Raw genomic sequence first — 16,599 nt, forward strand, 5'->3', positions numbered from 1 at the left:
GACCCATAGTCTGTGTAGCACAACGGACTCAGCAAACCTCTAGGGTTCTCAGTGACATTTTGCTTAGAAGAAATATATAAATATTTATTTATTATTTTTGATGTTGAAAACAGTTTCTAATTAATTTCTACTGTTTGAGTGGAAGATTGCTTCCACCAGGATTACCGTTTTTTTAAAGCAATTATATTTTCCGTTATTTTGTCTCCGATGTGATTGAGCATCATTCACATAGTCATCACACTAAATATTTTCAGTGTTTAACCATAATAACATGTTTTCTGTCTATAGAGAAATGTGCTGTTGTGTTTAAATTTTGCCTAAACCAAATTCACTCACTTGTTTAATGAAACACTGTATATTGTATGTGTATAAACATGCATGGAAAGCATATCTCAGGCCGACTAACTATGTCTATAAGACTTTATCAGACAAAGATTTCATTCTCTTTGTTATGTTTATCTATGCCACAGCCATTCTATATACAGTAAGATCTGTGAGAAGATGTGCTTGGATGGTGACAGCAGGACAGTGAGATATCTTCTGTTTCATCATCTAGGGATGATTTAGCACTTACTATTTATCATTCTGGAACGAATTGGGAAAATCTCTGAAGCTGGTGACTTTTATCTCCCTCACGAACTTTAAACATCAACTATCTGAGCAGGTAACCGATCGATGCAGCTGTACATAGTCCATCGGTAAATAGCCCACCCAATTTACCTACCTCATCCCCATACTGTTTTTATATTATTGACTTTTCTGCTCTTTTGCACACCAGTATCTCTACCTGCACATGACCATCTGATCATTTATCACTCCAGTGTTAATCTGCTAAATTGTAATTATTCTCTCCTATGGCCTATTTATTGCCTAACTCCTCATGCCTTTTGCACACAATGTATATAGATTCTTTTTTTTCTACTGTGTTATTGACTTGTTTATTGTTTATTGTTTACTCCATGTGTAACTCTGTGTTGTCTGTGTCACACTGCTTTGCTTTATCATGGCCAGGTAGCAGTTGTAAATGAGAACTTGTTCTCAACTAGCCTACCTGGTTAAATAAAGGTGTTCTCAACTAGCCTACCAGGTTAAATAAAGGTGTTCTCAACTAGCCTACCTGTTTAAATAAAGGTGTTCTCAACTGGCCTACCTGGTTAAATAAAGGTGTTCTCAACTAGCCTACCTGGTTAAATAAAGGTGTTCTCAACTAGCCTACCAGGTTAAATAAAGGTGTTCTCAACTAGCCTACCTGGTTAAATAAAGGTGTTCTCAACTAGCCTACCTGGTTAAATAAAGGTGTTCTCAACTAGCCTACCTGGTTAAATAAAGGTGTTCTCAACTGGCCTACCTGGTTAAATAAAGGTGTTCTCAACTAGCCTACCTGGTTAAATAAAGGTGTTCTCAACTAGCCTACCAGGTTAAATAAAGGTGTTCTCAACTAGCCTACCTGGTTAAATAAAGGTGTTCTCAACTAGCCTACCTGGTTAAATAAAGGTGTTCTCAACTAGCCTACCAGGTTAAATAAAGGTGTTCTCAACTAGCCTACCTGGTTAAATAAAGGTGTTCTCAACTAGCCTACCTGGTTAAATAAAGGTGTTCTCAACTAGCCTACCTGGTTAAATAAAGGTGTTCTCAACTAGCCTACCAGGTTAAATAAAGGTGTTCTCAACTAGCCTACCTGGTTAAATAAAGGTGTTCTCAACTAGCCTACCTGGTTAAATAAAGGTGTTCTCAACTAGCCTACCTGGTTAAATAAAGGTGTTCTCAACTGGCCTACCTGGTTAAATAAAGGTGTTCTCAACTAGCCTACCTGGTTAAATAAAGGTGTTCTCAACTAGCCTACCTGGTTAAATAAAGGTGTTCTCAACTAGCCTACCAGGTTAAATAAAGGTGTTCTCAACTAGCCTACCTGGTTAAATAAAGGTGTTCTCAACTAGCCTACCTGGTTAAATAAAGGTGTTCTCAACTAGCCTACCTGGTTAAATAAAGGTGTTCTCAACTAGCCTACCAGGTTAAATAAAGGTGTTCTCAACTAGCCTACCTGGTTAAATAAAGGTGTTCTCAACTAGCCTACCTGGTTAAATAAAGGTGTTCTCAACTAGCCTACCTGGTTAAATAAAGGTGTTCTCAACTAGCCTACCTGGTTAAATAAAGGTGTTCTCAACTAGCCTACCAGGTTAAATAAAGGTGTTCTCAACTAGCCTACCTGGTTAAATAAAGGTGTTCTCAACTAGCCTACCTGGTTAAATAAAGGTGTTCTCAACTAGCCTACCTGGTTAAATAAAGGTGTTCTCAACTAGCCTACCTGGTTAAATAAAGGTGTTCTCAACTAGCCTACCTGGTTAAATAAAGGTGTTCTCAACTAGCCTACCTGGTTAAATAAAGGTGTTCTCAACTAGCCTACCTGGTTAAATAAAGGTGTTCTCAACTAGCCTACCTGGTTAAATAAAGGTGTTCTCAACTAGCCTACCAGGTTAAATAAAGGTGTTCTCAACTAGCCTACCTGGTTAAATAAAGGTGTTCTCAACTAGCCTACCTGGTTAAATAAAGGTGTTCTCAACTAGCCTACCTGGTTAAATAAAGGTGTTCTCAACTAGCCTACCTGGTTAAATAAAGGTGTTCTCAACTAGCCTACCAGGTTAAATAAAGGTGTTCTCAACTAGCCTACCTGGTTAAATAAAGGTGTTCTCAACTAGCCTACCTGGTTAAATAAAGGTGTTCTCAACTTGCCTACCTGGTTAAATAAAGGTGTTCTCAACTAGCCTACCTGGTTAAATAAAGGTGTTCTCAACTAGCCTACCTGGTTAAATAAAGGTGTTCTCAACTAGCCTACCTGGTTAAATAAAGGTGTTCTCAACTAGCCTACCTGGTTAAATAAAGGTGTTCTCAACTAGCCTACCTGGTTAAATAAAGGTGTTCTCAACTAGCCTACCAGGTTAAATAAAGGTGTTCTCAACTAGCCTACCTGGTTAAATAAAGGTGTTCTCAACTAGCCTACCTGGTTAAATAAAGGTGTTCTCAACTAGCCTACCTGGTTAAATAAAGGTGTTCTCAACTAGCCTACCTGGTTAAATAAAGGTGTTCTCAACTAGCCTACCTGGTTAAATAAAGGTGTTCTCAACTAGCCTACCTGGTTAAATAAAGGTGTTCTCAACTGGCCTACCTGGTTAAATAAAGGTGTTCTCAACTAGCCTACCTGGTTAAATAAAGGTGTTCTCAACTAGCCTACCTGGTTAAATAAAGGTGTTCTCAACTAGCCTACCTGGTTAAATAAAGGTGTTCTCAACTAGCCTACCAGGTTAAATAAAGGTGTTCTCAACTAGCCTACCTGGTTAAATAAAGGTGTTCTCAACTAGCCTACCAGGTTAAATAAAGGTGTTCTCAACTAGCCTACCTGGTTAAATAAAGGTGTTCTCAACTAGCCTACCTGGTTAAATAAAGGTGTTCTCAACTAGCCTACCTGGTTAAATAAATGTGTTCTCAACTAGCCTACCTGGTTAAATAAAGGTGTTCTCAACTAGCCTACCAGGTTAAATAAAGGTGTTCTCAACTAGCCTACCTGGTTAAATAAAGGTGTTCTCAACTAGCCTACCAGGTTAAATAAAGGTGTTCTCAACTAGCCTACCTGGTTAAATAAAGGTGTTCTCAACTAGCCTACCTGGTTAAATAAAGGTGTTCTCAACTAGCCTACCTGGTTAAATAAAGGTGAAATAAAAAAGTCCATTACATCAAAGAGTTGTATAGGTAAGCATGCTTGTCCTTGCTGCATGTCTTCATATAATGGGCTATTTTTCTTTTCTGGTGCGTGGAAAACGCCTTACTCCAAATCTACACGACAGTCATGGCTTTGTCACAGTGAGGTATAGAAGCGTATACACGCCCCTACAAAATAAGAACATTAAATGTCCCGCGTGGCTCAGTTGGTAGCGCATGGCACTTGCAACACCAGGGTTGTGGGTTTAATTCCCATGGGGGACCAGTATGAACAAATATGAAGACTTATGCACTCACTACTGTAAGTCATTCTGGATAAGAGTGTCTGCTAAATGACTAAGATGTAAATCACGTCTAAATCACCATGTGATGTGTGAGTAGGGGCAGTCCAAAGGGGAACATGCTCTACCAAAATATACCAGCGCAAAACTACCAGAACCTCTCTCTCAGGGGTCAGTATCTGTCAAAAAGTTTCAAATGAGTGGTGTGTGTGGTTTCCTGAAATTAATTAAATTGCCAGACTGAATTAAAAGCCCTGGACATATTTAATGCAAGAACTCTTAATTGCAGTTTGTTAAATTACTGCTGCCTAGTCACAATTTCCCTTCATGTTCTGAGCAAGGGTGTTTGTCATGCCTCATCCCTGAGAGAAGAGAAGGATTCCTTAAGATAGCTCCTCGACAGGGATGTGTTCCAAACGGCAACCTATTCCCTACATAGTCTACTACGATTGGCCAGAGGCCTATGGGCCTTGTTAAGAAGTAGTGCACTATATATCTAATAGGATGACTTTTGGGACAGAACAGGGGCAGCACAGCCAGTTTCACACTGTTGTAGACTTCAAGGTGGGTCATAATAGCAAGCTGAGCACGTCACAATTATAATCAAACTCACATCTCCTCTACATGCTGCCCACAAAGCTGTCCCAGTTGCAAACCAAGAAAAAGTCATTTTACCTCCACCGTAATATTTCTACAACACATCAGACAATTCGTGCAGCCATCAGCAGAGATATTACAAGTTACAATATTTCAAGCCAAACCGATCTGTCCTTAAAAGGCATGCTGACGGAGACTTAACGTCATTCTCCATCTCAAGGTTATATTTCTGAAGGGCTCCTGGATAGAGAGTTTCCTTCAGACCCTTTCAGGCAATTTTTATTACTGCATCATTGAAGTGAAAACACAGCTCAGGTATTATCCATCTCCCCACATTCTACTGTAGGTAAGATGTGGCTACATTCCAGACAGCCATCAGAGCCCAGCCGACTGTGCCTTTTTGAAAAGAGCATTTCCCTGGCAGGCTGGCACCGATCCTGCCAGTCAGTCCATTATGGCTGGAAGGTTTCACATGAGTTTTTCCCCACAAAAGGGCTTTATTACAGACATAAATATAAAAAAATGTCACATAAACTGAAATTAGGCGAACTATTAGAATTTTAGCAACCAGGAAACGGTGGAGAGATTTCTGCATATTGCACCTTTAAGTGAGAGAATGTATCTGCACCCTGTGTTATTCACTGTTTACTGAATTTCTCTCAAATTGGTTTTCTTCTATAAGGTCTCCCAGAGGTGTGGGAGGCTCAGGCAATTTGCCAAGCAGTTTCCCAACCTGTCAGAGGGCACACATCGGGTGATCAATTGTACTCTAAATACCACAAAAGATGCTGAACTGAAAGGAAATATGAGTTGATAACGTTAGATGTGATTTCTTACTTTTTCCAAACCTTGTGACCTTGTAATTTATGATCCACGTAAATGCTCGTATGAGGGAAGATTCATAGGGAATAACTTAAAAAATAAAGTAATGATCAGTAAAACTTCAGTAAGATGTTATATGACACTTATATACTGCACTGAACTACACATCAGCTGTGTAACATAATTCAATTGTGATTGCGCATTCAATTCAAATGTACTTTTAAATATACATAATATCTCAGAATATCCACAGTAGACTATCTTTTATACGTGTATCTATAGCTGCAAAGCTACAAAGTTTACTATTTCTGAATGTCTACTATCGGGTGTGAATTATTTTAAGCTAATTTCCCGCAATTCTACACCTTTTGCATGGGGCAGAGATTTTTTTGCTGTTTTAAAGCTAATTTCCCACAATTCTACACATTTTGCATGGGGCAGAGATTTTTTTTTCTGTTTTAAAGCTAATTTCCACAAATTCTATGCATTATTCCATGTCTTCTGTGTGTTTATATGATACCAGGGGTCAAAGCCCGACCTAGTAAAAAAATGAAGAAGAAGAAAATTTGAGTATGGAGGGTATAGAAGATGCACCAATTCACATCATAAAACCCACCCATTCTAGAACCTCATCCTCCATGAGCTCTTGGGAATAAGTCAATAGCCATATTCCTGCAATATAGCTCAAGGGATCCTCCAGTGAGTGGGTGACCCAGGAACTCCCAGCTGGCTAGGGTCTAATGGGAACTTATTGTGCGAAGGCGATGACAAGCTGAGACATTCTTCTGCAGTCATTTACTGTCTACCAAATACAGACAGACAGGGTGACAATTTAATCTCATGATTGACGGTGACAATCTGGGCCATTTTTCTGTGTCACAGAGGGGTCGAGAGGAAATCAGTTCTGCAATCAGGAGAGTTTCTCAGGAGCTGCAGAAAGGAACAAACTGCATCCCTTCATCAAACCCCTCATCAACTGTAAAAATATGTATAAAGTAAGATAAGGCAGGAGACAGACAGAGAGCACCTCCACTGAGTTTCCTCCCTTTCCAGGACCCTCAACCACTGGCAGAGGGACACAGCATAAGCTGTAGTCTAGCCATGTCAATTAGCTCCATCAGCCATGTATGTGCAATGCAGTATGGTTTACCTTACAATCTACAGCCAGGTTCTTCAGCCGTGTATATGAAATGCAGTATGGTTTACCTTACAGTCTACAACCAGGTACTTCAGCTGGGTATGTGAAATGCAGTATGGTTTACCTTACAGTCTACAACCAGGTACTTCAGCTGGGTATGTGAAATGCAGTATGGTTTACCTAAAGATCTAGAAGCTTCCAATTGTATCAAACTGTCAAATTTAAGGTTCTCAAGCGTTTATTTAGTTGTAAATCATCTAGGACTGATTTTACCTCACCATTGCAACTGTTGACAGTAGAATTCAAAACCTGAAACTGTGTATACTACACTTAATGCCATATCTATGAGCAAGTAATGTGAACCTTACGGAAAACCACTACATTCACACAGAAAGCCAAGGCAATATTGCATCTCACTCCCTTCTACATAAATAGACTTGGTAACCTTGCATTGTGGGGCAGCAGTGGCACAATGACACAGTCATAAAAAATTGAATTTAGAATTAGAAAAACTTTATTGTCCACACATTGTGGACATTTGTCTTTGGGTAATTTTGTGAAGTAGAACAGCACCAGTAACTGCTAAGGTGGAAATAATGAGGTAATGAAGTGCAGCAATGAGAGATGAGACTAAAACAAAAGCACCCACCCATCAGCCCCCGGCTCTGCATGCTTCAGCTGAAGTAAAGAAATCATTGGAAATGCAGCATACACCAAAACTGGAGAGAACAGTCGGCCCAGCTATCTACAGTTCAAGTCAAAAGTTTACATACATCTTAGCCAAATACATTTAAAGTCAGTTTTTCACAATTCCTGACATTTAATCTGAGTAAAAATTCCCTGTTTTAGGCCAGTTAGGATCACCACCTTGTTTTAAGAATGTGAAATGTCAGAATAATAGTAGAGAGAATTATTTATTTCAGCTTTTATTTCTTTCATCACATTCCCAGTGGGTCAGAAGTTTACATACACTCAATTAGTATGCAGCAAAGCACCCCCACAACATGATGCTGCCACCCCCGTGCTTCACGGTTGGGATGGTGTTCTTCGGCTTGCAAGCCTCCCCCTTTTTCCTCCAAACATAACAATGGTCATTATGGCCAAACAGTTCTATATTTGCTTCATCGGATCAGAGGACATTTCTCCAAAAAGTAAGATCTTTGTCCCCATGTGCAGTTACAAACCGTAGTCTGGCTTTTTAATGGCGGTTTTGGAGCAGTGGCTTCTTCCTTGCTGAGCGGCCTTTCAGGTTGTCGATATAGGACTCATTTTACTGTGGACATAGATACTTTTGTGCAAGGTCCTTTGCTGTTGTTCTGGGATTGATTAGCACTTTTCGCACCAGAGTAAGTTCATCTCTAGGAGACAGAAAGTGTTTCCTTCCTGAGCGGTATGACGGCTGCGTGGTCCCATGGTGTTTATACTGCGTACTATTGTTTGTACAGATCTACGTGATACCTTCAGGCATTTGGAAATTGCTCCTGAGGATGAACCAGACTTGTGGAGGTCTACAATTTCCTTTCTGAGGTCTTGGTTGATTTCTTTTGATTTTCCCATGATGTCAAGCAAAGAGGCACTGAGTTTGAAGGTAGGCCTTGAAATACATCCACAGGTACACCTCCAATTGTCTCAAATTATGTCAATTAGCTTTTCAGAAGCTTCTAAAGCCATGACATAATTTTCTGGAATTTTCCAATCTGTTTAAAGGCACAGTCAACTTACTGTATGTAAACTTCTGATCCACTGGAATTGTGAAACAGTGAATTAATTATAAGTTAAATAATCTGTCTGTAAACAATTGTTGGAAAAATTACTTGTGTCATGCACAAAGTAGATGTCCTAACCGACTTGCCAAAACTATAGTTTGTTAACAAGACATTTGTGGAGTGGTTGAAAAACGAGTTTTAATGACTCCAACCTACGTGTATGTAAACTTCCGACCTCAACTGTACCTGCACAGTCAGCCCAGCTATCTACCTGCACGATCAGCCCAGCTATCTACCTGCACAGTCGGCCCAGCTATCTATCTGCACGGTCGGCCCAGCTATCTACCTGCACGGTCGGTCCAGCTATCTACCTGCACAGTCGGCCCAGCTATCTATCTGCACGGTCGGCCCAGCCATCTACCTGCACGGTCGGCCCAGCTATCTACCTGCACAGTCGGCCCAGCTATCTATAAGCACGGTCGGCCCAGATATCTACCTGCACGGTCGGCCCAGCTATATATCTGCACGGTCGGCCCAGCTATCTACTTGCACAGTTGGCCCACCTATCTATCTGCACAGCGTTTACATGCTCTAAATGCAACAGAAAGAGTACAAAGGCTTGATCCGAGAATCGAGTGCATTAAACTCCCTGGACTGCAGAGTGTTCTGCAGCTCTTAGTGCAGTTACACAGTGCATTAAGCTGCCTGGGAATGAGACAAACCTTTTCTGGCTGTTGTTAGCGTGGCGTTTGTTAGCGTGGTGGCTGTTAGCGTGGCCGTTAGCATTATGTCTGCCTCTGCAAGTCGAAGGAAATAGTTCACCCTCTGTAAGAGTTGAAGGGAAACCAGAGGAGGAATGTGGGGAGAAGCTGACCCACTCAATAGTAGGTTTTGAAGATGAGGGAGAGCTGAAAAAACTCTCTGAAGCCAAGGAATCAAAACAATAAAGCCGTCCTTCAGTTGGCCTTGGTGCAATATAATCAGGAGGAAGGATCTGGGCCCCTCGCTGGTACAGATCAGGACAGATCATTACAGCATATACGTTTACACGTTTATACGTATCTGCGCTTATCTCCCTGCTTCACAGTTTTAAGAGCTTAACCAGTGTTGACCATTTTTGTGTTGCAAGCTAATTGCTGTGGGTCCAGCTACAATGTCGCTGGTCGGCGCTCTGCTGGACAGGATGTGTGCTGATTGCAGACATCCTGGCAACACCGTGGAGGAAGGCGTAGTGATTAAACGGTAGCTCTGCACAGAAATGTCAGCCTATAACATCTCTAATGGGCAAACATTTGATTCAGGGGTGATGGATTCTGATAATTGTCTGCTCTGTCTGCCTCTTCCACACACATTCCCCTCCACAGGCACGCACACCCTTCTGAATACATTACCAACACCTTGGGCCCCCATCAACAGAGCTGAACATACTGATCTCACAATTAGAGGTATTCCTCCGAGGCATGTTTGGTATCTTTACCATGGCCCCCGCTGACTTCTCACACTATTCAAAAAGCGGGGTCTAAAGCCAGTCCTGAGTCCTGATGCAAACAAATTAAATATTCTATATGTTTGCTCAAGTGCAACACAAGGGATGAAAAATTCAAAGCACATAGGAGATTTCCCTGAGGCTCGGTATGTAGCTCTTTAAAACATGTAAGGGGACCTTCAAAGCTGGAACATCTAATCTTAATTTGCCCTATACTGTCACAGCAACATAATCCTGCAGCAACATGATTTTAACGTTTAGTCCATAACAATATGGTGGGTGCTTATATTTGTTCTATTTCACACCTGATTTTTGCATATCCCACTCTTCCCGAGACCCCCACAGAGCAGGGTCACAGCCAGGGTTTGACATTCAACAGCAACCCTGGAGGTATTAGGGTTAAGTGCCTTGCTCAAGGGCACATCAGCAGATTTTTCACCTTGTCTGCTCTGGGATTCAACCTAGCAATCTTTCGGTTACTGGCCCAACGCTCTAACCACTAGGCTACCTGCCGCCTTGTTGCTTGATCAGTGGTTAGGCTATTAGCTGGCCAAAAGTAGGCTACATGAAAAGTGCAAAACTGTTAAAATAACTGTGTGTTAGTGTGGGTTATCAGTAAATGTATCCTACATTTGTACTATCACAAACACACACAGTGAGACTACAAAACAAACTCTGTCATCCATAAAGATCGGAAAATCATATATTCCGGGACCACATGCGCACAGATGCATATGAAGCTCAGGTTTCAGGATTAAGGATTGTATTCTTAATAGAATCTTGATCCATTGCAATACCACTTCTCAAATCCATATCAACAATGCCACAGGTCATCAAGCTATAGATCAGGGATGGGAAACTCCAGTCCTCGGGGGCCTGGAGTGATGTCACACTTTCCCCCCATCCCTAGCAAACACAGATGATTAAACTAATTGGATTCGAAACTGAAGATCATGATTAGTTGATTATTGTAGTCAGATGTGTTAGCTGGAGCTGGGGCAGAAGTGTGACACCGATCAGGCCCTTGAGGAATTGAGTTGCCCATCCCTGCTATTGCTATGCCATCAAGGAAGAACTGCTGGTCATATCTTGGTGGAATCTTCACTGGGATTCTATTGAAATAAACATTTTTGAAACAATATTATCCTGCCCAAAGCCTAAGACGCTGGATAGCCTTTCATAAAATTGATATTGGCTACACAAGTATTAAATTCTCAAGAGCATCTCTACAGTTCCATTATAGGTAGAAATGATTCAGCTCACCAGAGTAACATAAACGTGTTAAAGTAAGCGGAGAGCATAATCTTTCTAAAGGCTCATTTTAACATCGGTGGGCCCATTGCACCCATCTTCCTCTAGAATTACAACAAGAATAACTCTACTCTCCAAATGGGAGATGTCATGGCCACTTTCTGGCTAAATGGGTACCAAAACTGTGCAGTATCAAGCAGTTGAGATGGGTACTTAAAGTTAGATGGGTATGAAGGGTCAGTATCCTCACCATGTAGATATCCACATTCAAAAGTGCAGATTGGTAATTTAAGTTTCATGGGTATAAAGGGGCAGTATTATAAGGAATAGTCTCATCACCATGGATATCCACATTCAACAGTTTCCTTTGTTATTCTTATAGTTGGTGACATGTACTTCCTTGGATAAAGATTACATTTCTAGACAGTCTACAGACAGACTTGGATATGCTGTGTATATAAATCAGAGGTCTCCTTCCTCTAAGTTACATGTAGATGCTGATTACCATTTGATTGTCTAAGTGCATCAATTGCAAGAGAGGATTTATCGAGCACCTACTCTAACCTCAACAGATATCCAATAATGCAATGACATGCACGTATTTATTCGAAATTGTCATTGAGATTAGGGCTTTTTTTTTAAACAAATTCTTATGTTATTTTCAATACTCTGCCAAAGCCAAGTGCCCAGTGTTACGCTATGTATGGCAGCATCAGCGTATTTGTGAAGTCCCTCCAGTCACTCTTTGTCCCATTATCTGTTGCACCAGAGAGCACTTACTCCATCACAACAGCAGAGGCATCCGCCTTTTCAATCCACTGTGCATACAACCATGCATAGAAAACATCAGAAAATAAAATGGATTGATAGAGACGTGGGAGCAGGTTGTTTGCGCTGTGCAATCTTTCCCTCAACAGGTCTTACTTAGTCAAATGCACAGCATCTCCAGAGTTCCCAGGATTGCCTTGGGGCCTGTGATTGCAGTCATTACACAGTTTGGAGAGCAGGTCAAGGGCCAGCCAGACAATCCATTCCATCCTATGCAGATATCCTTCCTCTCTCCTCTCTTCCCCTGCCTCCCTGGTTCTGTCTGAATAATGCAGACTTTGGGCTTGGTGACTGCCCCCCTGACAGACTGGACTGTGGAGCAGCTGCACCTATCAAGAGCAGTCTTTGCACTGTCATGCCTTTTCTCCAGATAAGCAAATTGGTTGAAACAGGCATAGCGCTCCATCCCAAAATATCACACCAACATTTTACTGTAAAATGTTCATTATTTTTAGCACCTTGATCCAGCTGAAACCGGTGCATGTGTGTTTTTATGATTCCACTCTGATGGGGTGTTAAGGTCTTGAAAGTGTGGGGTCACAAATGGTGCCATACACCCTGCCACCCACCTGCCACAACACATTACAGGAGAATTATTCATTTCTAAGCTAATAGAGTTCCCTGTCACACGACTTACCATCAACATATGAAAGGCTTTCGCAATGACAGAATCTTCTCTAACGTAATCATTTAATGTACACATTTACACCAAAAGGAGGGGCCCAGGCGAAATTAATAATTTTGCAAACAGTTTAGAAATTATTATTTTGCCACCAAAAATGATAGCATGATTTATTGTGTCTTCGACATGCAGGCCCTAGCAGTGAGTCCTCATAATGTCTTTGCAAATGATTGATTATCAATCACTCTAACCATGCGACAAATTGGTAAATAAATTAGCTTGCGAAGGATAGCAGGCGACGCAGCCGCCGAGACGGAGCAGTGAGGCCTATGAAAGGCAACTGGTGCACTCTGCCAGGGGCGACGGGGGAGCAGGAGCGTGCCAGGGAGCCAGAGAGGGAGAGAAGACTAACAAGAGGCTGTCACTGACTTCATTGATTCCACTGGGTGCCTTCAACCTTTACAAACTTCCTGTGTGCACTCACCAGCTAAATATTGGTTGACCGGATCCAGAAAGCAATGTTATTTCACTGTAAACAAGGAGAGGTCTTCGGAGCATACTCTCATTGACAAATAGACAGGGTGTCACTGGAACTTGCGTTTGTGTAGACCAGACAGTGACAATTGCATGCTACTCATCAGAACTGTGTGACTCGTGACACAGATTTACCTACTGTGGAATAGTATCTGCTCATTTTCTAAAGGAATAAACTTGGAGAATCTCGAGATTGTTGCACCTGTTAATCAGGAAACTTAGAATGCTCCCAACATTGGAAGTCTAATAACATCTCCCTTTAACTTAATGACACAGCAGTATCTACAGTATATGCTTTAAAAAAAGGTCTCAATATGTTTTATGAGCTCAGAGTGGAATGCAGTCACAGTATAAGCTTGCTTTGCGTTCTACCTTTTGGCAGAGCCTTTGCAGCAAAGGAACACAGTATGTACTTTCAACTCTGATTGTATGTGGTATTTTGTTGCACCATAAAATATTATGAGAGCCATTATAAAAGCCATCATCCTACCCTGCCTCCAAATGATGGCTTGGAGAGAAATGAAGAGAGGCTGCAGCACACTCAGTATGGAAGATGAATAGCACTTCCAGGTAGGAATTTCTGGAAACAAATGGGTTTAGGCCCATGGGGGAATTCAACAGAGCACTAAGAGGGAACTCATATAAACCAATTAAAGGAGTGAAATCGATTTAGATTAGCTCCAGAGTGGGCAGACAGACTGTCCTCAACACATACCAGCAATCACAATACACATGATGTTGTTCAATTTGTAGAAGGCTGTTTTCAGTTGTCTTTTTACAGGGTGGATTGGAACATACCATTTCCACATAAGATACACAGTTTGGCAAGCATTGATCACTGGCACACACAGCCGGGGACTGAGTGACTATCTCTGTGCATCATGTTCTTGTGCGTGTGTGACCACTCTCAGAACTACTTCAAAAGCAGAATGCCTGGGGGAAACGTGTGAAGCAAGTGTGCCTTCTAGTGGTGACTTGGAGGACTATTTGACATGGGGTGTGTAGTTAAACTGACACCTGGTAAAAACGAAAGCCACTTACGATAAAAGATGTATTCAGTGTAACTTGACCAGATCTTGTCTTCTGTGTGTTGATTCACGGATGACGCTGTGACTGAAGAGTTACAGGCAACCATCTGGAAACCACACTCGGACAGCATGTCAAATGATCTCTCAAGGTGTTTGAACTTCAGGTAAAACCTGGAAGTATATCGATCCGGTGTCCTGTCCGGATCTCGACTCTCGTTCAAGGTCTCCCCAAAAACTTCCTTGGCTAACGCAACCCTCCCACAAATCAAAATCCGCGGGACCCTTCTGAATTTGGAGTCGGTTTGACTCTCTCTGCCTATTGTACAAGAGCCCCTGTACCCAACCGTAATAAATCCACTTTTTCGGTCTGCCGGAACGAGTGATGACGGCGGACACATCTTGTGGTCGCTGCCTTGAGAACCATCTTCAAAATCACTGTGGAAGTATTCGTCTGGGCTGTGTTTTAAATCTTCGGGCGTCAATAGTTTGACCAAGTCTGGCAACTGGAAGTACTCCGCCTCTTTCCTAAGCCTCCCCTTCTCTGGAAAATGGTCGGGCAGTACAACTTGTTTGTCTCTGAGGTAGTCCAACACATATCGAAATAGAAATCCATCTCTGTCGATAAAATAGCGTCCCTTAGGGTCCCGCGCCAAATCATTAGTGGCATCCTTCTTAGGTGAGAATATTTTGCCCAGCAAGGAATTTGGGGTGCTTACTAACGTTGCATGACGCGTGTAATACACCTGTCCCCCGACATTTAATTCTACAACATATGGGAAACTATTCTGAACAGATCCTTGTTCTTTTGACGTAGGGTTAGTCCTACAGTTTCCACTCAATGCCATTGTTTCCGTCATGAATGACTAAAAACTCCACCGAATTTTAGATGGTGGATTGAAGTCCAAAAGTTGCTCTCAATGTTTACTTGAAATTAAACAAGGTATCTTGGTGTTTGATTATTATTTTTTAAAGCTACAATTAATAATTCAACAAACTGAACGTAGATTTTGATAAAGAAGCCGTATAAAGCCAGTCATTCACCTACCAGTCCTAGTGGTCGTAGAATAATAGCCTAGTGGAGGATGTCCAAGAGACCGCTGTCAAAATGTACAATTAACAGAGCTGTGCAGTTGAAAAATCTGTGTTCTGAGAGTACAAAAAAATATACGGACGCATCAAAGGTTTGCACCGTACCAGCCTGCATCAGTTGCTCTGCAATAATTGGCCCTGGGAGAAGAACATTACCGAGGGAAATGACTGAGGTTCATGAGAATCACCGCGGCCAGATAACATAGAAACACTGACAAACGGAACATCAGCTGTCTTTCTGCTGTTTGCCAGAGCAAATTGAATATAGATAATACTCTACATCAATTTCAAAATATATCTACAATATGTTAAATAAAAAAAACTCCCCCCAACAACTTCCAAAGTCCAAAGGGAAATGTATCGTTATCACCGGCGTTTTATCTTTAACTTCCTTTGAACACGAGGAATTGGTCTTGCTGATGAAAAAGACTGTCTGAAAAATAGTAACTTCACATGGGTTGAATCCACTCCGCCCTAAGGAGCCATGTAGTGTAGTAGCCTATTACTGAGAACACCTGGTCCAGATTGAAATCTATCCAATTGCAGAGACAAACCCAGTGCTGAGGTTGTGCTGTTAGCGGTCCGAGGCACTCATTTTGTCATGGGCGTGCGCGCGCTGAAGGCTGGATAGCTGGAGCTGTCGGAGGATATGAAACGATTCTCCCGGTCCCCTCCGAGCAGGGTGGTGCCCGTAAAAAAAACGTCTCTGCTGATGTTGCCTCAGCGGTGCAGGGATAAACCATAATGGGTATTAAATAATGACATAATCTTAAAGGAATATACTGAAATATATATTGAATATACTGAAATCCACCTTTCACATTTTTTTATTTCGACCTCTGATAAAATTACAGTATAGGTTAGTCGTGTGCCAACTGAAAATGAGCCTAACAAGACTACGTTTCAAAAGCCAACACCCAATCCGAGTGCGATCATTTCTCCATTAGCTCAGTCCATGAGAGGTTTTCTTGAGTATTTAAAACGTAAACAATTTCAGACTCGGATAGAATGGGCCTTAGGGTTGTCAACCAGAGTAAGCCATGATAATCAAAAACAAATAGGCCTACTAAACAGTATCAATTTGCACTGCAATTCAAAGGTCTGGTGTTGCTTACAGCTACTGCCTTAACTGTTAACTTCAACTTTCTGATAAATATGCAACAGCGCCACTCGCTGTATGTTCGACGCTCCGAAATAAAACGCTCCTTGTTTCAGAACCACGGACAGCTCCACCCGCTCACTGGCATCTTGCACGGCGACGCGCCACTATAGTTTGCTGCACGTGCACGTTTTGGCATTCTTTGTTGAAGTTTGTTGAAACTCAACGTGCTAAACAATCAAAAAATTAGGGGTTCAACAAGGGTTCTTCGAAGAACCTTAGGGTTCTTTGCACTGAAAATTGCCCCCGAAAGGTTATTCCAAGAACCAAATAGGAGGTGGAGTTCATCGAGGAAACTCCTTAGTTGGTGTGGGTTCCTGCAGGAAACTAACTGCCCAATTGAA

The 16,599-nt window shown here is 41.7% G+C and overlaps 1 protein-coding gene across 1 annotated transcript in view; it reads right to left on the reverse strand.

Moving 5' to 3' along the window:
• Positions 1-15,985, reverse strand: part of kctd16b (potassium channel tetramerization domain containing 16b) — an 81,160-nt gene extending 65,175 nt beyond the window's left edge. Inside the window, exon 1 of the mRNA XM_021617459.3 lies at positions 14,021-15,985. Coding sequence (XP_021473134.2) covers positions 14,021-14,864 — 844 coding nt within the window. The 5' untranslated portion in view covers positions 14,865-15,985. The remainder of the gene's footprint in view (positions 1-14,020) is intronic.
• Between the last annotated feature and the right edge of the window lie 614 nt (positions 15,986-16,599).

Source organism: Oncorhynchus mykiss, chromosome 10 (genome assembly GCF_057628025.1).
Source record: "Oncorhynchus mykiss isolate SJ-2025 chromosome 10, ASM5762802v1, whole genome shotgun sequence".
Lineage (NCBI taxonomy): Eukaryota > Metazoa > Chordata > Actinopteri > Salmoniformes > Salmonidae > Oncorhynchus > Oncorhynchus mykiss.